Raw genomic sequence first — 23403 nt, forward strand, 5'->3', positions numbered from 1 at the left:
GGGGGGGTGGGGGGGGGGGGGGGGTTGCAAGGATGTTCATGAAAGCGGTACAGGATGCACTGAAGACTCGGGGGGCAGCAAACACCAGCCCAAATTAAACCGGGAGGGATGTGTGGAGGAGGAGGCATTTGTCCGGGCTCGAAGGACACGCCACGCCACGCCACGCTACGCCACGGGTCCAGACGCAGGCGAATTATCTGAAGCGGGAGCTGTAGAGTGCGCGGTGCCGACCCTTTCCCCTCGTCCATTCCATGCCCTGCGTGTTTTTTTCCCTCCCGGGCTGCCTAAATCCCTAAATCTCTAACTTATCTTGACTACCGTATCTTTTCACTACCATGAATCACATGTTATTCACGGCAAATTGATGCGCTCTCGCTCGCGCTCGCTCGCAGGTGGGGCTGGGCGTGTACGAATTGATGAAGCCGCTGCGCACGTGGCGCTGGGGCAAGCTGCTGGCGGGCCCGCCGCCGCCCGCACTGGAGGAGGAGGAGCCGCCGCCGCCGGCCGCGCCGGTAGGGCGGATGGGGGCAGCAGGCGGTTGAGAGGGGGGGGGGGTGCAAGGTTAGGACATTGGGAAAGGCAGTTGAGGGGGGGGGTTGTAACTACCAGCCCAAACTGCACCAAACCAAACTCAACTAGCGGAGCACAGGCAGGCAGAGGCGACAGTTGCAAGCGATAATACTTGTGGGAGGGGCGGGGACGCCGCCACTCACGCCGTTAGGATGGGGGCAGCAGGCGGTTGGGGGGGTGGGGCGAGGGATGCAAACACTGGTCCAAACTTGACCAAACCAAGCCAAGGGGGTTCTAGGGGGGAAGGGAGGGAAGGACGCCGCCACTCACGCCGTTAGGATGGGGGCAGGTAGGTTGGAGGTGGGGGCGGGCGCACAGGGGGTGGAGAGGAAGTGGAAGAAGGCGAAGCGGGGGGGGGGGGGGCGTGCCCTACCGCGGCGGGGCAGTGCGAGGCGTGGCGGGCGAAAGGCGGCCCTTGGTGCACGTTGGGACTTGGAAGTTGGAGGCTCGTCCACTCTGCGTGGGTCCCCCTCCGCCCTTTTTTCTATCTGCTGCTTCACCTGCGGCTGCCCACCCGGCCCTCTTGCTGACCCATCCCCGCAACCCCGCTTCTCTCCACCATTCCCACTTCCCCTATTTTATAACAACCACAGACGGAGAAGGCCCGCCAGGCTGCCGCCAACGCCGTCAGAGGCATGCGCACCTACCTCTCCTCCCTGCTCGCGCCCTGCTTCGGAACGCGCGGGGGGGAGGGGGAGGAGGAGGAGGAAGGGGGGAGGCGCGGCCAGGCTTACGCCTATCAAGGCGGCGGCAACGGGAGACGAGGAGGCGGCGGCGGGAGGGGCGGCGGCGGCGGTGGTGGGAGAGGCGGCGGGTACGGTGGGGAGGCTATGGACGACGAGGCAGGCGGGTTCTACGGCACAGGCGGCGGCGGCGGCGGCAAGGCTGGCGGCGGCGGCAAGGCAAGCCGCGGTGGCGGCGGCGCCGCCGCCGCTAACGGCGCCATTCGGGCGGGGCGCGGCGGCGGCTCCCCTGGCGGCGGCGGCGGCGGCGGCGGCGGACACATTCAGAGCACCGCCTCCTCCTCCGTCGCCTCCGTTGGCACCAGTCGCACAGTTGGGCGGTACGCGGGCAAGGGCGCGGTGGGCGACGGCGGCGGCGGCGGCGGCAAGACATCTGGCGGCGGCGGCGGCGGCGGCGGCGTGGCGAGGGCCAGCCGCAAGTTTGGGAACCCGGCGATGGCGACGGCGCTTACACGCAAGCTGAGCAAGTCGCGCACGTGGGACAAGGGATAGAGGGGAGGGGAGGAATGGTGGGAGGGTTGGCGGGAAGTGGCGGAGGGGAAGGAGGAGGTTGAGGGGGGGGGCGGGGTGTTATAGGGCTAGGCACACATGAGTTGGGATCAAGTGGGTTGTTAAGGGTAGGACGAACGTGTGATGGTGTAGGTTTTGGCTGCATGTGAAAGAGTCAGCGAGAGCAGTGCAGGTGCAGGGGCGGGTAGCTTGCGATGGAGCACGGGTGTAGTGATCAATCAGGGCAACTTCTGTTTTACATTAGAGCGTTATGTCTCACTTTCCTTACTTGAGTCAGTCTAGCTTCCCATCGTGCATTAAGTTATATAAATTGCGGAACTGGTGCTACTCATACTGCATCTTGCTGTTGCACATACATTGTATTGAGTGGAACGGACGACTGCCGAATGACCAGTGGCCGCGGCGGCGATGCCTTTAGTCATGGGACCTTACTTGAGTCCCCGGTCGCATGACGACATTTCCTTACACAAGGAGAGATGACATGGGTAGACGCTTGCGGCCTCAGACTGGAGCCTTGCGAAAACCACCTGTATTGTCTTACACGAGGACTTGATTGTCCGACCCCGGTGAGCAGTCACAAATATTGCCTCGCCCTACCTGCGTGATTGCTTGAGCAGTAGTGCGGACGTGTGGGGACGCAAGTGCCATGGAAAGCAGATAGGCGTGGCGGAAAGGCTTGGCAGTCGTTTTGATGAGCAGCATGTGTTGTTGATCATTGCCGTAGTCTGCGGCGGGTGCATGGGGCGTGCGTAAATGTCTGTGAATGGGCAGGTCAGGGGCGGGCCGGGTGTGTGCGATGCGTGCCCCGTTGCGTGTGAGGGCGCTGCCGTGTGTGGTGGCCGGCTGGGTTGTGCCTGCTGGACCGGAGGTATGCGGCACCACCGGCGTACATGCATCGCCATGTCTGCAATATGGTAAACGTGTCGCCGCCGCTTGTCCAGTGGTCTTACACGTAATTACGCGTCTCTCTGAGAATGGTGGAAGCAAAGGGGGGCGGGGAAGGGCAGAGGTGGGCACAGGCAAGGCACACCAGCAGACGGCACAGGGTGTATGTGCGATGGGACAGTTTTAAGGCAGCAGGTTGGTGGAGTTTCGTAGGGTGCAGCGGATTCCCTAGCTGCCGAATTCATAGGACAAGCAAGAGTGTGCGATGGGACAGTAGTGTTAAGGCAGGTTGGTGAAGTTGCGTAGGGTGCAGCTGATTCCCATGCCGCAGCCGGCGGCACAGGGCAAAGGCTGGCAGCCACGCCCCCTGCTTGCTGAATGCCAATTGAGCGGCCGGCCGCTGGCTTGGCTGAGCTGGCATGCTTTTCCATCGGCGATTCTCCCGCGCCATTTAAGCGTCAATCTTACAACAGGGCTAGCATCTTCCAGGGGTGGGCAGGGCTTGCATCTTCCAGGGGCAGGCTACCGCCGCTGGTGACAAGGGCCCAGGGCCCTAACCACGTTCTGGCTGCCGGGGGCCCAAAAATGCCTAGTTTTAGCCCAACCCGGGAAGGGGTACTCGGCGAGATTCGGGCACAGTATGCAGCCCCGCGCGGCGAGAATTAAGCTATACGCGCCGGCATGCGCAATACCGGGCAGAGGAAGCTGTGCGAACGATGGCCGGGAACTGCCGGTTGATTGATGAATGCATGCTGACTTGCTGAGAGCTAGACCGCGAACGCCATTCGAGCTCGTCAAGCGGCGCCGGCCGTTTAGGTCCGGCGCGGGCTGTTTAAACCCTTGGGGAAGTAAGACTGCACGCAGTGGCCGTTGAAAATTCTAGGGGAAGGCGGCGCGAAGGCGGCGCGAAGGTGGCACACGCATGGGCGGCATGGCTGGGTGACAGCCGATGCATGAGCTCATGCATCCACAAGCACAGCGGGCAAAGCTGACACCCCTTACTCGCAGGCCGCAGGGATTAAGCGAGCCCGGGCGGGAAGGCGCCGGTGGCAGCCTGGGGTCGGAGCAAAACGCGATGGGGTCGTGACAAGGACGCGGCGTCCAAGGGCATGCATGCTTGCAGGGTAGCGCGGCGAAGGGTGCGCCGCGGAGGAGGAGAAAGGGATGGACACATTGCGTACTCGACAACTTTACATACAGCTCGTTTTTGTTTGGGCGGGGGGGTGGCGAAGAGCTAGAGTACGGTACGCCGGCGGCGCCGCAGGTGGCACACCCCTGGGGATCCAGAGCAGGGCGATCCCATTCCATCGTGATAGAGCATGCGTCGGAACAGGTCCCTTTGGGAACCCATGCAATGTGGCGAAGGCGCCCGCTCCCCAGGTTGCGAGCACGCAGTTCGTTGTTTCCTAACCCCAGAGAGCCCTGCAGGTCAGGGGCAAGCCGCGCCAGGGACTCGCACGCACGAACCCGAGCAGCAGGCAGGGCAGGGCCCAGAGAACGTGGGCCGAGCAAGAGTCTGCGAGCTAACCGCACATAACCACATGATGTGCGGTGCGCACTGTTTAGACCCGCCTGGCTTAGCGTACCGGGGCGTCCGTGTGCGAGCTGCTTTGCCGGGGTGTGATGCGGACGGCTGATATGCATGTATACGGAGGTGCCTGGGGGGCGGGGGGCAGGAGCGGGATGCAGCAGAGGGGCGTGGCGGGCCCAGGAAGAGAGCGCAGGGCGCGGCCAGGGCACCGTGGTACGGCCCGACCTGGCCCACGTTTGTGGTGGTACCGGTGAACGCTGCGAGAAATCAAATATACAGATTTACGAGTAATACATAAGAAGCCCTGGGCGAGCTGTATTGGGTCGTGCTTCAGGAGTTGATTTTGTAATTCTCGCGCGTCCGGCCCGCTCGCGAGCCGCTGAGGGCCTGGCCAAAAGTCGCCACTTTCCTGGCGTCGGTTCCTCCATTTGCCTATGATCATATAGGTGGGCCCAAATGACCGCAAACAAGCTGCCTTGAAGTGGGGGTAGTCCGAATCCTAACGAAATGCCGGCCCGGCAAACATGTCGGCATGCCCACCCTCGCGCCATATATGCGCCCCTTGCCCGGCCAGGGAGCTCCTAGCACGCTTTGATGGACGCACGTATGAAATAAGCAGGACTGGGCATTTGTGCCGGAGCCACACGGGCGCTGGGCCCACCCGTGGGCGCTTCGGGGTGTGGGGTGGCCGGACGCCCGGCAACCCTGTGGCCCGGCCGTGTTGATTCCTTGCGGCCCGAGCGGCTGCATAGCATGCCATGTACCGGGGCTTACCACTGCGAGCCGGGCAGGTGCGGCTCCCAGGCTCGAGGGCAAGGGAGCGGCCCATTCCTCACTTCCACAGCGCTCCACACGCCCTCCAACTCCAAGTAAGGCCCCCCATCCACACGACACCCGCATGCCTCCGCCGCACACGCCTTGTCCGCCCCGGCTCGCACCCTCGCGCGTCCCCACGTGACATTGCCAGGCTCCAAGTGGTATCTGGAGCAGGGGAGCGCCCCTTCAACAAATCCCACGACGCCCGGGCTGCAACTACTGACGAGGATGCGCTGCTTGGGCGCCGCGGTGGGCGGGCGGTGAGTCGAGCTCATAGGTGTGTTCCAGCGGCTCTAGGCTGGCCAGAGCCGCCTGCACCGGATGCAACACAGGCGCTTAGTCGGGCATCCACGCCATGGCGGCATGTGCGGCCCGCCGCGGCAGCCCACGCCAGCTCCGGGCGCAGTGTGTAGCCTTGCACGCACCCCTGGGCTGGGCGCCGCCTAGGGGGCGTCCGTGTGCGAGCTGCTTTGCTGGAGTGTGATGCTGCCGGCTGATATGCATATATACGGAGGCGCCTGGGGGGCTGGGGGCAGGAGCGGGGTGCAGCAGAGGGGCGTGGTGGGCCCAGAATGAGCACGCAGGGCGCGACCAGGGCACCGTGGTACGGCCCGACCTGGCGCACGTGTGTGGTGGTACCGGTGAACGCTGCGAGAAATCAAATATACAGATTTACGAGTAATACATAAGAAGCCCTGGGCGAGCTGTATTGGGTTGTGCTTCAGGAGTTGATTTTGCATTTCTCGCGCGTCCGGCCCGCTCGCGAGCCGCTGAGGGCTTGGCCAAAAGTCGCCACTTTCCTGGCGTCGGTTCCTCCATTTGCCTATGATCATATAGGTGGGCCCAAATGACCGCAAACAAGCTGCCTTGAAGTGGGGGTAGTCCGAATCCTAACGAAATGCCGGCCCGGCAAACATGTCGGCATGCCCACCCTCGCGCCATATATGCGCCCCTTGCCCGGCCAGGGAGCTCCTAGCACGCTTTGATGGACGCACGTACGAAGTATGCAGGACCAGGCATCTATGCCGGAGCCATGCGGGCGCTGGGCCCGTCCGTGGGCGCTTCGGGGGGTGGGGTGGCCGGACGCCCGGCAACCCTGTGGCCCGGCCGTGTTGATTCCTTGCGACCCGAGCGGCTGCATAGCATGTCATGTACCGGGGCTTACCACTGCGAGCCGGGCAGGTGCGGCTCCCAGGCTCAAGGGTCAGTTTGTGTCGCAGATGACCTCGCTCCTAGCATGGCGTCAGTAGCCTTGGCGCATCTGATACGGCATACCCTATGAAGGGCACACTGTGCAGCTACGACGTTGCATACGCACGAGCAGCAATGCTGCGACATGGCGGTGACCGGACCTGGCACGGTTCGTGTCGGTCAGGCTGCCTTAGACTTGCGTGTGTGTCAGTTGTGGGGTTGAGGCCAGCATCTGAACGCACGATCTGAACGGTCACGGACGTCATTACATTATTGACGAGCCGTCCTTGTCTGGAGGTGTGGCGAGATCAAAGCGCAAGCAATTAGGGATCCCGGAATGCCGGGGGGCCAGTTGCATTATCGTCATCAGGTGTTGGCTGCATGCTTTGGGCCGGGGAGCCGCGTGGGTTAGAGGATTAGGGTGGCGGTGGCCTTGAATGACATTTGTTTCATCGGCCTTGCATTCTTCTTTGCCCCCGCGTACCGCCCATCGCCCAGTCATCAGAATTGACACGCTCTGGTGTATGAGCAGGAGCAGAACGAGGAAGGCGCCGGGCCCGGGCCTCCGGTTCTCACGGATGAGGGTGGCGGTGGGCTGGGGGTGGGCTTGCTGCGCCTCCACTCATGTCGAATGTGCGGTGTTCACAGGCACAGTACGGTACGGCACATCACGGTACGGCACAGTACGGTACGGCACATCACGGTACGGCACAGTACGGTACGGCACAGCACGGTACGGCACAGCACGGTACGGCACAGCACGGTACGGTACGGGATGGCGGCCGTTCCCTGGTATTAATTGCAACTGCAGGCGGGCCCTGTCTGGAAGGGCCACGCCCGGAAGGGCCACGCATATCCTGAATGGCCACGTCCGGAAAGGCCACGCGTCCAGAAGGGCCACGTCTGGTGGGGAGGCCGCCTGGGACCAGGGCTTGCACTTTTCAAGGGGTAGGCGTAGGCGAGAAAGGGCCCTAACCACGCTCTCGCCCACGGCATCCAGCCCCCCCACCCCACCCCGGAAAGGGGTAGTTGGCAAGATTCGGGCACCGTATGCAGCCCCACGCGGCGAGAATGCACCAGCGGAAATGCCCAATCTTTCTCGCCCGGGGGCCTGCATTGGGCCCCGTTTCTTGCCGCTCCCCAAAGATGCAAGCCCTGCTGGGGCCGCAAGCTGCTGGTGGGTGCTCCAGCCAGGTGTGCGTGTGTGCGTGTAGGGAACAAGGTGAGACGAAAGGCCCATAGGGCTGGGCTCCGCGCGTGTGTGGGCAAGGGGCCGGTACTGTAGGGAGGGAGGCACGACGAAAAGCCCATTGGGTAGGACTCCGCTCGCGTGTGTGTGTGTGTGTGTGTGCGGATACGTGCCGGCGCCGTTGGGCTGCAGGTGAGACGGGCGGCGTGTAGGCTGGCACGTGTGCAACCACAGCGCCCTCGAGTTATTATGCCCGAGGCAAAGACCGTGTGCGGCGGGTGTGTCTTGGGAGGTGAGCGTGTGTAGGCGCACAGCGTGCTGAGGCCGCACTCCTGCAGGGGTCAACCGCACGCTGACCCCTACCTGGTCAGGGCCATGCGTGTTTGTCTTAGCTAGAGGCAAGCTGCGTGGGGTCCGGCATGGGGACCGCACGCGCATGGGGACCACACCGGTTTGGGGACCACACGCGCATGGGGACCACATGTGCAGGGGGACCACACACGCATGGGGACCACACCGGTTTGGGGCCTTCCTTGCCATGATGCGCGGGGATGTGGTGGTGGGGGGGGGGGCTTGGGTACCGGGAAAAAGGCGTGCTCTCGTCGGCAGTGGCGATTCCAGAAAGGGGATTCGTTTGCTTTCCCGCCTGCTTTGGGGCGGGCCTTCGCTCCTCCCGCCCTCTCCTTTCAGGTCGATGGTGCTGATGATCAGGTGCGACCCATGCGCCGCCCTTCACCCGTCTGTGAGGGATGAAGCGTGGAGTGGCGGCAGCCCGCTGGAGGAGGAAACGTTGCTGCAGCCCTATGCCACGCGCTGGGTGTTGGGTTGCAAGACAGCGGCATGAATGGGGAGGTGAACGCTGACGTCACACAATTATGGCGTCCATGCGAGCAATGGCATGGTTGGTGTGCGGTGTGAAGGGCAAGTGGTATGCACCTATGTGGTGGTAGGTTCTTCAGTTGATTGGAGCACACGTTGACTTCTGGTCGTTGGGCGAGGGGAGGCGAGGGAGGTGCAGGAGGTGTGCGTGCCTGACCATGGGGGCGTGCGTGCCTGACCGTCGCTGATGCGTGACTGACTGGAGAGCACAATCTGCACCTCCTCCTTGGCATTTATAACGTTGAGCTTGGGTGGACAGCTAAACGTGTAGTCGTGCCCGCCCCATTGCAGTCACAGAAGCGGCGTCTGAAGTTTGATGAGGATGAGAGGGGGAGCATCGGGACGGCACTGCGTTTGATTAAGGGGGGAGGGTGTCTCCCGCCCCCGCTGAGCAGCAACATTACCGGCGTTCGCATGCCTCGCGCCCGCCCCCCTTTCCACCCATAGGGATGTGCGAGGGGCCAGGGGCTGGGTTAGTTTGATCCGTGTGTTGGCGGTAATGGTGAGGCGGTGGATGGGGCGTTTTCCGTGCACATGTGTGTGCGTGTGCGTGCGGCACTGTATTGGCTTGGAATAGTTGAGGGTTACGATGTGGCGGATGGGGCGGCGGGCTCATCAGTTAGTGATGCCGTGGGTGCGACAGGTTGCAAGGCATGAGCGCGCGGCTGGTGAGCTGGTCGTACGGCTGGGAGTGTTGACGTGAACCGCCGGGTCTGCTGTGATACGACGGATGGACCCGACGGCAGCCGCGGTTAGCCACCTGCGCAATCATGCCCACCCAGTCCCACCCCGCCTCTGTAAACTCAGTAACTTCAGAATCCCCGAACTCACCCCCCCCATACACGTTCCACGTGAGAGCGGCCGTGTGATTGACACCTGCTCATTCAATTACATCCCCAGTGCCTTGGCAGACCGGCATTTCCACATTTCCTTCATTGCTCACGAAGACGCGGCTGTCTCTGGCAATCGCGCCCAGCAGCGGGCGTCCCGCAGGCGCCATTCTCAAGTCAAGCTCATGCGCACAGCTCGACAGCCGCTAAACAACCATTACACCAGGGCTTGCAGCGGCAAGAAGCGGTCCCCAATGCAGGCCCTCGGGCGACAAAGATTGGGCAATTCCGGGGTGCATTCTCGCCGCATACCGTACGGTCCCCGAATGTCGCCAAGTACCCCTTCCCGGGGTGTGTGCGATGGGACAGTGGTAAGGCAGGTTGGTAAAGTCCCGTAGGGTGCAGCTGATACCCAGAACCCAACAGATGGCACACAGTTGGCAACGGCAGGGCAGGAGTGCGCGGCTGGTCGAACGCCGGAGTTACTGTACCGACAAGTTGCTGGCTGGCTGACGCGCATTCCTAACGCTCCGGGCGCCCGGCCAGGCGATAGCACCGCACAGACACACCGGAACGCCACACTCGCGAGGCAGAGCCGCCCTTCCCGGGGGGTTGAGGAGGGCGGCGCCCCCCCCCCCCCCAAACGCTACAAACTAGGCATTTTGAGCGAGAACGTGGTTAGGGCCCTTCTCGCGAGCGGCGCCGGCCTACCCCTGGAAGATGCTGGCCCTGCCCACGCCAACACTCCATTTATTTGCCGGCAAGTTCACCTGCAACATGTGTCCCGCAACCCATAACCCTCCTTTCCCCTGCTGACACAGGTTACCACACACCCAAAGCTAGGTTACATGCGCGCGAAGGCCATCTAAGTATGGTATGCGCTACTGGCTGGGATTGCTGTAGAGATAGAGTAGGGGCACGGGGCTCTGCTGGAAACCGTACGTGGGGACCCGTGGGGATTCTGAGCGTGCAGCAAAAACAGCTGCCTGTGAACCACTTCACATGTATGTAATGTGCCGAAATTGCAGAAAGTCCTGTGAGTTACGCGACCGAGCTCTTGCCTCTTGATTGTGACTCCTACACGACGGGGTTCCGGTGACATGGCAGACCTGGTTCGGTACTTCGTGCCATGCTTGCGGTCACGAAACGTTCAACCAGGACAGTTTGCGCTAGGCCGGCCGCACAAGGGACAAGTGGCGCAACTTCGCAATCGGGCAACATAAACGCACGTCGGACCTTGGCAATCCAGCGTACTTCAATTATCTTCCCAGACACAGTAGCTCACATGTGGGCTCAAGCGCTTCCCGCTGCATTATGCGCAGCGGGTTCTTACGTGCGATGCAGGTCTTCGCCTGCTTTCAACAGCAGACGTGTTCTTCCTAGCAAATGCTAAATAGTGCATCTAACAATTGGCCAAGCAATGCATCAGGAAACGCCAAGTATGTATCAAGTTCACCTGGTAATCGGCCTGCCGGTAACCGTCGTCCATGAAATATGTCGCCTCGCGCGCGGGCACGCAGACGCTACAGTGTTTTGCCATCTGAATGCCTGTGACACATATTGACGCACTTACGCTGACATAACTATGACAATCGACCGACCGAGAGCTGGGTTGGGCTGTTGACCTCCAAATGTCATACCTGCATGCTTGCCGTTGAGCTCCGCGTGCCTTTGGGAGGGTCGTCCGCTCTGCGGGCTGCCAACATGTGGATGCCGATGGTGCGACAGCTACACGGACGGTTGAGACCAAGACGCGCACGGCGGATACTGCCCCCTCCTAATCCTCCCCACGGGGGGTCTTCTTCCTTCCATCTTTAAGTGCCTACGGTATGCCACAAAGGCCCGCCCACAGTCGTTGCCAAGGCCCCAGCGGGCCACGGTGCGGCGCAGCACCCTCCTCCAGGATTCCAGTCCTGCCCCACGCCCTACCTCCACGCCCTGACCCCACAGCCAAGCAATCCTCAGGTCGGGATGGAGTGATTGCACTAGACCGCCGACAGCAACCGAAACCAGTTGCAGTTCTCCGTCTCCAGTCCATCCACGCTAATCCATCATCCGTGCCAGACCATTGTCCATTGTCCACGGATTATCCACGCTCCTTGCAGACCATTGTCCAGCGTCCAGCGTCCATCGTCCATCATCCATCCTCCTGCGTGCATCCTGCACTACAGATAATCCTGCCTCATCGCCCCCCATCCTGCTATTGCAACCTAATTGTCCACAACTATCGTCCATCCTCCACTCTCAATCCTCCATCTCTCGCCCACACGCGCGACACATCCGCATTCATCCTCACTCATCCGCATTCATCCGCTCATCCAAATCTAGTCCTCCTCCTCCTCCTCGCGCTCCGGCGCCTCCTTGGGCCCCTTCGCCTCCTCGCGCTTCTTCGCGTCCTTGCGCTCCTTCTGTGGGTGGGCAGGCGGGTGGGTGGTCGAATGCGACCGGTCAGCGGAAGGGTATGTGAATAAGAAGCAGATGTTGGCAAGGGCACAAGGACGCGACACCCAGCTCCACCCATACATGCCCACTGCCCACCTGTTGAAGCTTGCTGGCCACCTTGTTGGCATTCCCAGCGGTGAGCTCCACCCGCCTGCCCCCGCTCTCAAAGGACAGCATCTCAGTGCTGCGCTGTCCTTTGCCCCTTCGCGCCGCTATGCCCGCCGGCGTCATCACCCAGTGCCGGATGAGTGCTGCGGTGGGGTCTTTCGCCTGGGTGGCCTTGCCTGCAAGGGGCGACCGGTACCAGGCCACAGTCGGTTCATGCCAGAGACAGCGGTGCATGAGGAGGTGATTGGTGAGCTAAAGCGGGCGCATGAGGAGGTGGTTTGTTGAGTTCTGGTCGGTTCTGGGTGGCCGTGCTCGCTAGTAGTGTTACAGTGGCACTTGTGTAGCGATATACACGACACCAAACTGGTAAAGACTATGCCCTATATATGGCTCCAGATCGCCTTCTAGACCCATCGTAAGGCACGTACACGGGACTCCCACGGTCTCCCCGCCGTGTCCCCACGTCCCATACTCTAGTGTTCTGACCGAATACCCGCTTGTCCTCAACACTCCCCCGCGGGCAGAACACTCTCCGTCTTGCACTGCTCCATAGCGAACGCACGCACACAAAACACCGACATACCGCCATCGCGCATGGCACTTGCAAACACATACGCCTAACATAGATGAGGGGGCAAACCTCTCACGGCGCCTCACGCCCACCAAGGCAAATATGGTCAGCCAGCCGACTGCTGCTGCATCCATCCCTCAAACACGTAACACGCATCCGTACGAGCGACATATGCTCCCCCGCACATGTCACATGTGCATCACCGCACACGCCGTACGTTTCCGCTGCCACCCACGCATGCTACCGCACTCAGTCGTATCACGCATCCCGCGTATACCAAAACATCTTGCACGGATCACACTCGTGAAGCCTACCGCAGCCACACATTCCGTGTCCTCCTCTCGAGTACACCGCGCACAGTCCGTCGCGCGCATCTTGCCGCCCACTCGCGGCTCCATAAAACGCACTTTCACACTCTCCACTATCTTGTTGCTACCCGACAACAACACACGCACATCCTGAGCGCAACATACGCACGCCACGTCGCACGCATATCTGCACTCGCAACCTGCACAGCTTTCGGTATGCCATCGCATGTCCCTACTTGCCGCTCACACAAAGCCTGCTCTCTCTCCAGCAGCATACGCACGGCATCACAACCGCACGTCTCATAGCGCACGACTTTCGAACTACGCCAAGTGCCTACTAGTCGCTTGCTCTTTCGTACGCCCACTGCTACTACGTCAGCAGTGCACTCGCATACCATAACCACAGTACAGCCACACGCCATACCCACGCGAACAGGTTGAGTCGATCGCAGGAATGAGTCATCTGCTAGACATCGCTCGCATCCTAACGCGCTCCCCCGGAATCACGACCGGGTCATTCATAAGCACAAGCGCATTCCATTTGCCTGCTCTATACCAAGCCCGCTATTAAGCAGATTAAAGGCCTTACCCACATATCCTCCTATGCGCTAACGTTACAGCACTTATCCGCGCTCCCGGCCAGCTGTGGTCATGCCCGATTTCGCCTCGCACGTATGGTCCCGCGCCGCAGACCCCTGTCCTGCACGCCCCACTCATACTGCCCCGCGAAAACAGCTCCACACGACCGTGTCATGCCCGAATCGCCGTCTGCGAAACAGCTCCACACCATGAACAGCTGCACTGCGCTCCGTACTCGGATCCTGCTGACCTCCACGGAAGCTCCATCCAGTACCCTGCGCTTCAGGCAACGCTTGCCACGTGCACTCAACAGCGCACTCAATCTGTCTGCGATCACACAGGCGAAGGTTAGAAGCTCTCGTCGAAGCCTGGCACCCAACGGTCCATGTGGCACCCGCCCCACAACTAAGCAAACGCTGGATCTCAGCAACCAATCTTACGGGCTCGACCCCCGTAGCTGATCAAACATGTGCTCCGCGTGCCGTCCGTCACCTGCCGTGTCCCGCCACAGTTTGCCTCCCCGCAAACCGGCCCCACACTAACATGACTAGGCCACGCCCTGCCCCATGTCTCTGACTCGACGCCCTCGTAGCGCCACCCACCTCATACGCACTCCTGCGTCATCCCTGCCATCCCAGCAACAAGTGTCAGTAACCGTGTCGCAGCTTTACTTAAGGCTGCCGTACTGTTGATACCGCCCCACTACGCTACGGCACATTCACAATGCCACTCTCACCTCAATCCACACGGTCTTATCATACCCGTCCGTAGCTCTCATTGAGACCAGGTACATCTACGGCCCAAGCATCTCGCAGCACCACAACGGAAACGAAGTACTCGCCGCTCTGTGTAACTTGCCCGGTGCTGCACACCGCGACACGCGCCCTGGCCCACCAGTCCGTCGGTGCAGGCCCAGCGACGCCCTTAGTCATACCGCCGGCTTCTTCACGCCCTGCGTGTCACCGGCTCCCTCCTGCTGTTGCGCGCCCTGCGCGCTCTGCTGCGCGCCCTGCGCGCCGCCGGTCACCCCCTGCTGCTCCTGCGCGCCCTGCACGCCACCGGCCCCCGACTGCTTCTGCTGCGCGCCCTGCGCGCCATCGGGCTAGGTGCTGGCGCCCAGCGCCTGCCACCTCAGCCAGTCATCAGCCCCCCACGTGCCCGGTGCCCGGCACCGTAACACGGAACGTGCGCCCTAGCCCTACACCCCGGGTGCAGGCTCAGCGGCGCTCCTCGGCCTGGCGCCCAGCGCCGGCCCTCTCACTGCTCCTGCCCCTGGCAGATGCCCATACTAGCCAAGACGCCCCGGGCGCTGGCTTCACACACTTTGCGGCTACTGCCCCAGGCAATCAACCGCTCGCTCGCTGCACAGGCGAGCCATCACGTTTTCGGGTCTCCCCCGCCTCCGCCTGACGAACGTCTGCGAGCTCCACACTCGCGATCACAGCGCGTCCAGATATTTTCAGCTGCCTCCAACAGCTGATACCGGGAAAGCTCGGAAACCAGCGACCAATCGCTATCGCCCTTCCAGCTTCGGCCTCACTGCTGATCACGCGCTTCCGTTGCCTACTCTATGCCGAGCCTGCCTAATAGCAGTTTAAAGGACTTGACCCAGACCGACCACCGACTCGGAAGCCGGGGCTCATAACCTGTTGAGTTCTGGTCGGTTCTGGGTGGCCGTGCTCGCTAGTAGTGTTACAGTGGCACTTGTGTAGCGATATACACGACACCAAACTGGTAAAGACTATGCCCTATATATGGCTCCAGATCGCCTTCTAGACCCATCGTAAGGCACGTACACGGGACTCCCACGGTCTCCCCGCCGTGTCCCCACGTCCCATACTCTAGTGTTCTGACCGAATACCCGCTTGTCCTCAACATGGTTGGTGAGCTAAAGCGGGTGCATGAGGAGGAGGTCCGCGCGCTGAAGGAGCTGTTTGACGTCAGCTAGGGGGCAGCGGGCATGCAGCGGGAGCTTGATGGATGGATGGATGATGGATGATGGACAATGAGCTAATGAATGGGCTAATGAATGGGCTAATGAATGGGCTAATGAAAGCATGAGATACAATGGTCTGCAAGGAGCGTGGATAATGGTGACCTGGACAAGGTGAGAGCGCAGGTGCGGCGTGTGTATTGCAGTGGCGAAGCGCTTGGGGCAGGGCAGGATGTGGGCCAGAGTGTGGGCCAGGGGCGTTGGGGAGTGTCACAGGTCTGCACGACCAACCCGCGTGCTTGCTGCCTGGCGCCACGTAACCCAGGTCCAGGAAGGGGGCCCACCTCTGCTGCTGTTGAACTACTCCGTGAAGGCAGGGACGGCCATGCAACTGGGCCCCCAGGTTGCGGCGCTGCGGTCTAAACATTTGCTGTATGTGCGTGATGCTGGTGTGTCTGCGGACGGCGAGCTTGCGGCTGCCGGCTCCTTCGTTGTAGAGGACGGCAGCGCCCAGGTGTTCTGTTGCTGCCGCTGCTCGATGGAAGCGCCACCTGGCCCAACCAGGGGGGGTACGAACTAAACCTCCCGACCCCATATCCCAAAACCTCCCGACCCCCTCTCCAGACCGACGACCGACCTCCCCGTATAGCAACACGTCATCAGCACCTGGCTCCACCCCCATGTAATGCACGCAATCAAGCCATGAGTGATGGCGTCGAGGCTCACAGGTGGGCGGCCGGCACCGCGCAGTGTGACTGGGCCAAGCGCCACGACTGTACGTACGGCAGCCAACCCCCTCCTTCAGTATTAAGATTTAGGGGGGGAGGGTGTGGTTGCCATAGGGCACGTCGTCGCCGCGGAAAAGGGGCTTCAGGGGAGGGGCATACTCCGGTTGGACGTTGCCCACCCCTGGGCGCCCAGCCCGCATAAACCACTTCAAGTAAGAGTGTTCCGAGGCTCGCGTACGTCGCGACCTTTCAACGCTGTGTGCTGGGCTGCAGCAAGCGGTATCGTGCGAAGCTGCTTGCAGCATAATGGCGCGAGACCCGTGGCCGAGACCCCACCCACATCCCACCGAGACCACACATCAGCACCTGTCTTGCGACCCTTTGCGACCAAGTTCCCCATGCCCCGCCGACCGAGAAGCAGCACACCCAGACCGAGATCTTTTGAGGGCACTTGCCACCAACCGTCAGTGGCCGCCTGACCCACCGGGCCCTGATCGTTCGAACTTGTGCGCACGGAGAGTGCACCTGACATCCTGGCACCCTGTCAGGTGCCCAGGAGGGATGTCGATGGAACGGGGCTCGCTTAGGGGCTCGCTTACTTAGAGGCTCACTTTGTTCACGATTGACAAACAAACGAGAAGGCTCGGCCGGCCTGTTCAGCTCCGCGCGCCCGACTCGTCGCCTGGCCTGTTGAGCTCCACCCATTCCCCACGTCTTCCAAGCCATGCCCTAGAACGACGCTTGCTCGTCACCCACCCACCTCATTTATTCCCCAACACAACCGATCAAGCGAGTGGACTGCAATACACCTTTCCTCACAAGGTGGCATCCTAGGCAGCAGGGGGCCGGGGCGGGGTAATCAGAACGAAAGTGCCCGACCCCATCCCCCGAAACCCCCAGGACCCCCCAGGCATTCGTACCCCCAGGCATTCTTACTCCCCAGGCAATCTTCCCTGTCCCCCTGGCGTAGGCACGAGGGGATGGTCCCTTCTCTTGTTGGACAGGGCATGTGGGGCCCGGGTGGTGCGAAGGGGACAGAGCCAGCTCACTTGCATGCAGACACGCTAAAAGCCCCTGTGGTGGCCATAAAGAACGGAGCCGCACTGGGTCGATGACTTGCGCCAGGATGCTTTATGCTGAAGCACAGACAAATCCGACTTTGAATGGCCTACAGTATGTCAGTGTTTTGGCGCCCAGCCTGGGTGACCTCCCCCCCCCCCCCCCCCTCAACCCCCCTGGCTTACCCTGCCACGTACGGTACACCCCCCCCCTTCCCGTCGCACGCACCTGGCTCTGAGGCAAGCGTGGAAGTAGTTGCAGAACCTTTTTTCAAACCACTTGGCACTGAAGTCCGGCCAAGGAAACATCCGTCTGTCCGGCCCCTGCCCCCGCGCACCAGACCCCCCTACCCCTACCCATATGCTAGGAATCCCCTTACCCGCCCACCCCCTGCCCAGCCCCGCCCAGCATCCCGTTCAGCCCCGCCCAGCAGCCCTTTTTCTTGAGAGAGTGGTAGGGGAGAGAAAGGGGAAACGCACAGCACCACACCGGCACGCCAGCAACCTGCAACGCGAGCAAGCAGAACGCCAGGGACCACCGCATCAACCACCGAAAGCAAAGGGCACCCCTCCGGGGCACAGCAAGGGCAGACCGGCCCCAAAAATAGCCGAAGCAACCACTGAACTTACAGAACAGAGCAAGAAACAGACGCGGAGAAACAGGAGAAAAGACAGGAAAAGACAGGAGAAACACGGCCGAAGCCCACATCACTGCGTGCACGGGAACCACCGCAGGCGCACACTCATCAGGGCGCCGGCACACCCTACCCAGCCCAGCCCAACTACGCCCTCCAGCCCAAGTCCTGCACAGCACCTACCCGCCACTCTGAGCTGCTCCACCTCAGCAGCTAGGCCCCCACGCCAAGTCCTGCACAGCACCTACACAAAGCCACACACAGCACACACACACACACACACACACACACACACACACACACACACACACACACACACACACGCACACGACCATCCCCGTCTCACCCTTCCCCTCTCACCGCCTCTCCCCTCTCACCGCCCTTTCCTCCTCTCAGCCTGTGAGACCCAATCCACAGGATACGTACATTACGTAGCCGCCGCCACCACGCACCAGGCACGAAAGTACTGTGACTCCCTCACCATTGCCCTCACCGACGCTTGTACTGTTTGCCTTACTCCCGGTCACGAGCGAGGCACAAGCTGACACAGCTCACGAGCCAGCTAACACGAACTATTTAGTAGGACGGACGGACGCCCTGCTCTAGACCTCACTTGCGCTACTGACTGCCTACTCTCGTGCCGCCTGCAAGCCCACTCCGCCTTCCGCTCTGGTCTACGTACACATTAGTTCCGCAACACACGTCAATAACCTCACCTCACCGCACCATCCACCTGCAATATCGACAGCCTACTCTGTCTACGCCCTGCTTGGGCTCTAGTAGTACCTACTCTCACCACCTAGCTACCTTTACCTACACGTCAAGGCTTGCATCTTGCAATGGTAGGCGGCCACCGCTGGCGAGAAGGGCTCTAACCACCTTCTCGCCCACGGCATGCAGGGGCCTGCGAATGCCTAGTTTCCCCCCTCCAACCCCGCCGCCCCCCCCCCACACACACACACACCCGGGAACGGGTAGTTAGGGAGATTCACGGCACGGTATGCAGCCCCACGCGGCGAGAATGTACCCCGGAAATGCCCAATCTTTGTCGCCCGAGGGCCTGCATTGGGGACCGCTTCTTGTCGCTACCCGAAGATGCAAACCCTGCTAACGTTTAACGTTTCCAACTCCTCACCTAATATAAAGTGCGTCAGCCTGGTTAGCTCCGCGCTTTCAACTTCTCCTCTTTTCATCCAAGGGTGGCCTGGTGGAGTGCCGTTCCCTCCCCTCCCCTTGGTTCAACGCCCAGGCTCACGTACTGACGTACGATTGCAAGCACGCCCAGGAACCCCCCCTCTAGATTTCTCCTCACGTGTATGTTGTACGCCCCCGCGCGCCAGCAGCTCTCCCGGTTGTTTGACATGTCTGCCCGCGTGCCCATCTATCGACGTTAGTTCTGCCCACACGGAACGCGTCGAAGCTTAGCCAGGCACGCGGGTGCAAGCCTCATCGCCGTACAGCTCCACCGACCGCCACAAGTCCAGGCAATCAATACAGGCAGGTCGTTGGATGCCGGCATGCACCCCCGCCTGCACAACAAGGCACGACATACAGGCCAGCCAATGGTCTGCCGACCGCCCTATCAAATGAAAGCACCACTTATTTGCAAGTCTGGGTTTGTGGCCAGGCGCCAAGAGGCAGCGGTGGCCAAGCAGCTCAAAAGCTCCCATACATGTTCACAACTCCCTTGAGAGTGCACGGCACGCCGGGAGGTTTTGTGGCATGGGGTCTACCCAAGTTTGTTCCTATCCCCCCCCCCTGTCCTTGCACCACGTCACTGCGACACGGCCTCCAGCAGTGCGCACGTGCAGGGGTGCGCTTCTGCTGAAGACACGTGGCAAACCCCAGGTTTCCCGTAGGAAACTGCATTATTGGTTACAAGAGGAATGGACCTGCTGACGCCCTTCACGAGCCAGTGACGTGGAATGCGATCACCGTGCTCTGGATCCCAGGGGTGTGCTGCCTGTGGCATCACTGTCGGCCTATTATTCTAGCTCTTGAGGGTGCGCAGCAGCGCGTTTAGCGCGTTCACACACCATCTCATTGCGAACGGTCTCCATATACCGTATTGCGCGCGTGCAGGGATGCGCTTCTGCTGAAGACACGTGGCCAGGTCTTGAGCTTAGGAGCCAGAGGCAAAGGGCTAGGGGTAGGGGCTGATGACCCCTGGAGGTGTGCGGACGGACGGCTACGCTGGGCCGTTGCTTGCAGGATGGGCGGTAGGGAGCCGCTGACACGCAAACAGGTAGGAGTGCACACAAAGCAGGCGTTTGTCGCCTTTCTCCCCACTTCCAAACCGATGCTGCAGCAAGTGGCTAGCTCCCACACTCGGCTCCCCTGGCTCCCCTTTCCCCCACGGCGTTTTTGGGCTGAGCGCCCCCAGCGCAGCGTTCCAGGGGGGGGGGGGCGAAGCCCCCCAGGAACACCCTGCTGTCCGCTTTGCTGCATACTATTGCATTTTCTCTGTGTTGCATTTGGTGCTCATCCGTGGACGCTGGTCATCTTCCTGCAGGTGCGCTGCGGCTCTGCATCGCGAGCGAGTGTGGCGTTGCGGTGTGTCTGTGTGGTGCTATCGCCTGGCCGGGCGCCCGGAGCGTGAGGAATGCGCATCAGCAAACTTCCAGCCAGCCAGCAAGTTGTCGGTACAGTAACTCCGGCGTTCGACCAGCCATGCACTCCTGCTCTGCCGCTGCAAACTGTTTGCTGTCTGCTTGGGGTATGGGCGTCAGCTGCACCCTATGGGACCTCGCCAACCTGCCTGAATCCTGTCCCATCACACACCCCTGTCCGTACGTATTAGTATTTGTTAATGCCTATTGCATGTAAATAGGTGGCAGAAAATTCGGGCGGAGCGAGAAGTGCCTTCGCGCGTCCATGGACAATTGACTTTCGCGAGGTCGCGAGGAAAGCATCCGGTGCCCGCTGATATGCAGTCTCTAAGGCAAACTATGTTGGCGGCAAGCAAAGCGGGGAAGTATATCGAAAGTTTTGAGCGACTTGCTGAGCCATACATGTCTGCCGACGCGCCAGAATGCCGAGAAGCCCCGAGGTCGCCCCCGCCCCGCGCCTAGCCCTTTGAGCGTGTGGCGCCGGGGAGGTGTTGAGTATGGCAGGAGGCGAAAGAAATGCTTGGGGTGTTTGGGAACGTGACAAGGCACGCATGCGTGGCGCGGGAAATCCCGCACGACCCCAACCCGAGTGTCCCTAGCCGATGCGCCTGCGCGTCGTAGCGGCATGGAGGCTCTGACGGGGCGTTACATGCTTACTAGCTCCCAAGCGTACGGGGGCTCAGCCCATTTTCCAGCTGTACAAAGCTGACACCCCTTGTCTAGTGCCAATACAATGCATCGTCTCTTGTCAACCGCTCTAAAGACCGGCGGCGGACCACACGATGCGGCTCTGTTTAGCTCCACAACCCTGTTTGGGTCCAAGGGTCTGTTGATATCCCCTCAGTTGCATCTGATCCGAATGTTCCGAACAATCAATCGCTGCTGGACGACGAGCCCATGAGATCACCCGCCCGAGTAGGCTCGCTCGGCCTTCCCCGCCGCATCCCAACGGCCACCCCAACAGCCAGAGCCCGCGCGGGCTGCCAGGGCTGTCAAGGCCTTGGGATGTGTCAGGAACCGGCAGGCGACAGGCGGTTCCGGGGTCGCGGACGCAACGTGTGACACGCCCGCCCCCAACCCTGCCGTTAACGCCCCTATGCTGCCAAGCAACAACCGCGTGCGCACATTTTTCATGTGTTGAGCAGGCTGCGCAAAGGCTCGCAAAGCAGAAGCCGGCTAGCCGTTGAAATCCGCGGCGAATGCTACTGGGAGCTGTTGGTGATGGCGGGTTGGTCAGGCAGTCCATGGGGACACGCTAGACACGCCGAGCAGCAGTGGAAGTGCGCGCTGGACCTGGTCCGTGCACCTTGTTGCATTGCGGCCGGGTGCGCGGTGCGCGTATGACATGAGCTCGGACAATCTCGCTGTTGGAATGCGCGGAGCTCATCTTCAGCGGTGCTGCGGTCGCTCGATCGGCCCCTGGACTTCAACAGTAGCGAGCACGGCGGTTGGGCCAGGTTGGGCCGAGCCGGCGAAAAAGTCGCCCTCCGAGATTCCTATAACATACAGAAATAGGCGATTGAAAACATATGCAACTCACGCGGTCTAGGCATTCTCGACCTGCGGAGAGTTCATTGTCGAACGTTAGTTTTCCCGCGCGCGACAAGTGGCAGCTCCCGCACATTATGCAAGCACATAGAAATAAATATTAATAAGATGTAGTCATCCTCAAGGTTTTCTGCGAAATTGGGGACGCTCGCTTTTGCAAATATGCGTGGTCTGAACGGCCCGCAAATCGAGTGCTTACCCATTGTCATACATGATAGACTATTATGTGATCGGTCCACAGATACATCAGAAATCTGATTTGACTGTGGCCAGCAGGGTTTAAACGGACCGCCTGGCAACCGCCGCCGTGCGCTGTTTAGACCCATTGCGTGTTTCAACGGCGCTACGCTCCAAGAACAGTATTTTGGGGCTAGGGCGCTAGGTCTCAAAGTTTAGGCAGTCTTAGACACTGGTATCTCACCCATTGGAGCGCTCGGCCGCATAGGCCTTGACGCATACACTGCAACCCTACCTTGCAAACACGGGCCGAGAGTGTTGCTGTTGAACTGCGCGACGAAGGGTATTCGCCTTACAAGGCTGAGCAAGCCTGAAACATTCATTGGGCTAGCAATGGCGCCCAGAAATGGTGCGACTGTTGGAGCGGCGGTGGCCCTTGCACTTGTCCTCTTCATCAGCGGAACCGCCGCTCGCAAAACAGCACTGGCCGCTGTCGACAACCCGTTCGCTACTCGTCGGCTTCAACAGACTTGCCCGGGTGGGCAGTCGACCTTCTGCCAGGTCAGTCGAGCCCTGCCTCTCTCTGTTGGGCGTCCATTCGTGCAACCGCCAGCTTTCCTTCTCGACCGCCTATATGTCACATGCTTGCGCCTTCTAGCAGCCCCACACACCGTAGTAACATGAGACTGCGACCTCAATGTGGATTGAGGCCTTGTCCCTGCTTCACTTCCCCTTGAACAGAACATCTTCGCCAAGTGCATCAGCATCACCTGCTCCGGCTACCAAATCACCGTCGCAACTACGAGTGCCTCGGGATGTAAGAGCGCTTACTCGTGGTTTGGCTGCGTGAAGAATGGAGGCGGGAATTCGTGCGGCAGTCAACCTTCCAAGAGTGACAACGCCGTCAGCTACACCTGGACACTCACCCCCATCACCCAGACCACCGTAGGCATCCAGATTCACGATGGAAGCTTCAACGGCCAAGGTGAGGCGACGATTAGGGTTTAGCGCGTGCATAGCTAGCAGCTTACACGATGCGTGCCTGGCCGTTGACGTGCCATTGTTGTCAGTAGGACAGCGTACGCGTACAGGTCGTGGGACAGGCGACTAAAGAAAGCCTCCTTCACCCGCTGCACACACAGGTACCGAGACCTGCCCCCTCACGGGGGGTTGCGTGTCCCCTGTAAACCAATGCTCGAATTGCGAGCTGGTCTACACCATTCCTACCTCATGCAGCTACAAACCCCCGTCACCTGCCCCTCCCTCGCCACTCCCGCCTTCTCCCGCTCCGCCTTCCCCGGCACCACCCTCCCCTCGGCCTCCCTCGCCCGCCCCTCCCTCGCCCGCCCCTCCCGTCCCCCCCTCGCCCGCCCCTCCCTCGCCCGCCCCTCCCTCTCCCGCCCCTCCCTCTCCCGCCCCTCCCTCGCCCGCCCCTCCCTCGCCCGCCCCTCCCTCGCCCGCCCCTCCCTCGCCCACCCCTCCCTCGCCCGCCCCGCCCTCGCCTGCCCCGCCCTCGCCCAACCCTCCATCACCTGAGCCCCCGTCGCCTGCTCCTCCCTCCCC

General features: G+C 61.2%; 4 protein-coding genes across 5 annotated transcripts in view; 2 read left to right on the forward strand and 2 right to left on the reverse strand.

Moving 5' to 3' along the window:
• Positions 1–291: 291 nt before the first annotated feature.
• CHLRE_15g637401v5 (uncharacterized protein) lies at positions 292–3177 on the forward strand. The gene is made up of 2 exons (XM_043070561.1): positions 292–512; positions 1164–3177. The coding sequence occupies exons 1-2, from the start codon at positions 417–419 to the stop codon at positions 1803–1805; spliced, it is 738 nt and encodes a 245-aa protein (XP_042916425.1). The 5' UTR covers positions 292–416; the 3' UTR covers positions 1806–3177.
• A 6799-nt stretch (positions 3178–9976) lies between these two features.
• On the reverse strand, positions 9977–11881 carry CHLRE_15g637450v5 (uncharacterized protein). Its single transcript, XM_043070562.1, has 2 exons — positions 11683–11881; positions 9977–11552 (listed from the first exon to the last, which is right to left on the reverse strand). The coding sequence occupies exons 1-2, from the start codon at positions 11761–11763 to the stop codon at positions 11469–11471; spliced, it is 165 nt and encodes a 54-aa protein (XP_042916426.1). The 5' UTR covers positions 11764–11881; the 3' UTR covers positions 9977–11468.
• Positions 11882–12006: 125 nt separating this feature from the next.
• On the reverse strand, positions 12007–15171 carry CHLRE_15g637501v5 (uncharacterized protein). Its single transcript, XM_043070563.1, has one exon. The coding sequence runs from the start codon at positions 15028–15030 to the stop codon at positions 14845–14847; it is 186 nt and encodes a 61-aa protein (XP_042916427.1). The 5' UTR covers positions 15031–15171; the 3' UTR covers positions 12007–14844.
• A 6730-nt stretch (positions 15172–21901) lies between these two features.
• CHLRE_15g637552v5 (uncharacterized protein) overlaps positions 21902–23403 on the forward strand; it is a 9809-nt gene continuing 8307 nt past the window's right edge. For both annotated transcript variants that reach the window (XM_043070564.1, XM_043070565.1), the window contains exons 1-3: positions 21902–22401; positions 22582–22825; positions 22983–23023. In XM_043070564.1, the coding sequence (XP_042916429.1) occupies positions 22234–22401; positions 22582–22825; positions 22983–23023 (453 nt within the window). In that variant the 5' untranslated portion in view covers positions 21902–22233. The remainder of the gene's footprint in view (positions 22402–22581; positions 22826–22982; positions 23024–23403) is intronic.

This window comes from Chlamydomonas reinhardtii, chromosome 15, assembly GCF_000002595.2.
Source record: "Chlamydomonas reinhardtii strain CC-503 cw92 mt+ chromosome 15, whole genome shotgun sequence".
Lineage (NCBI taxonomy): Eukaryota > Viridiplantae > Chlorophyta > Chlorophyceae > Chlamydomonadales > Chlamydomonadaceae > Chlamydomonas > Chlamydomonas reinhardtii.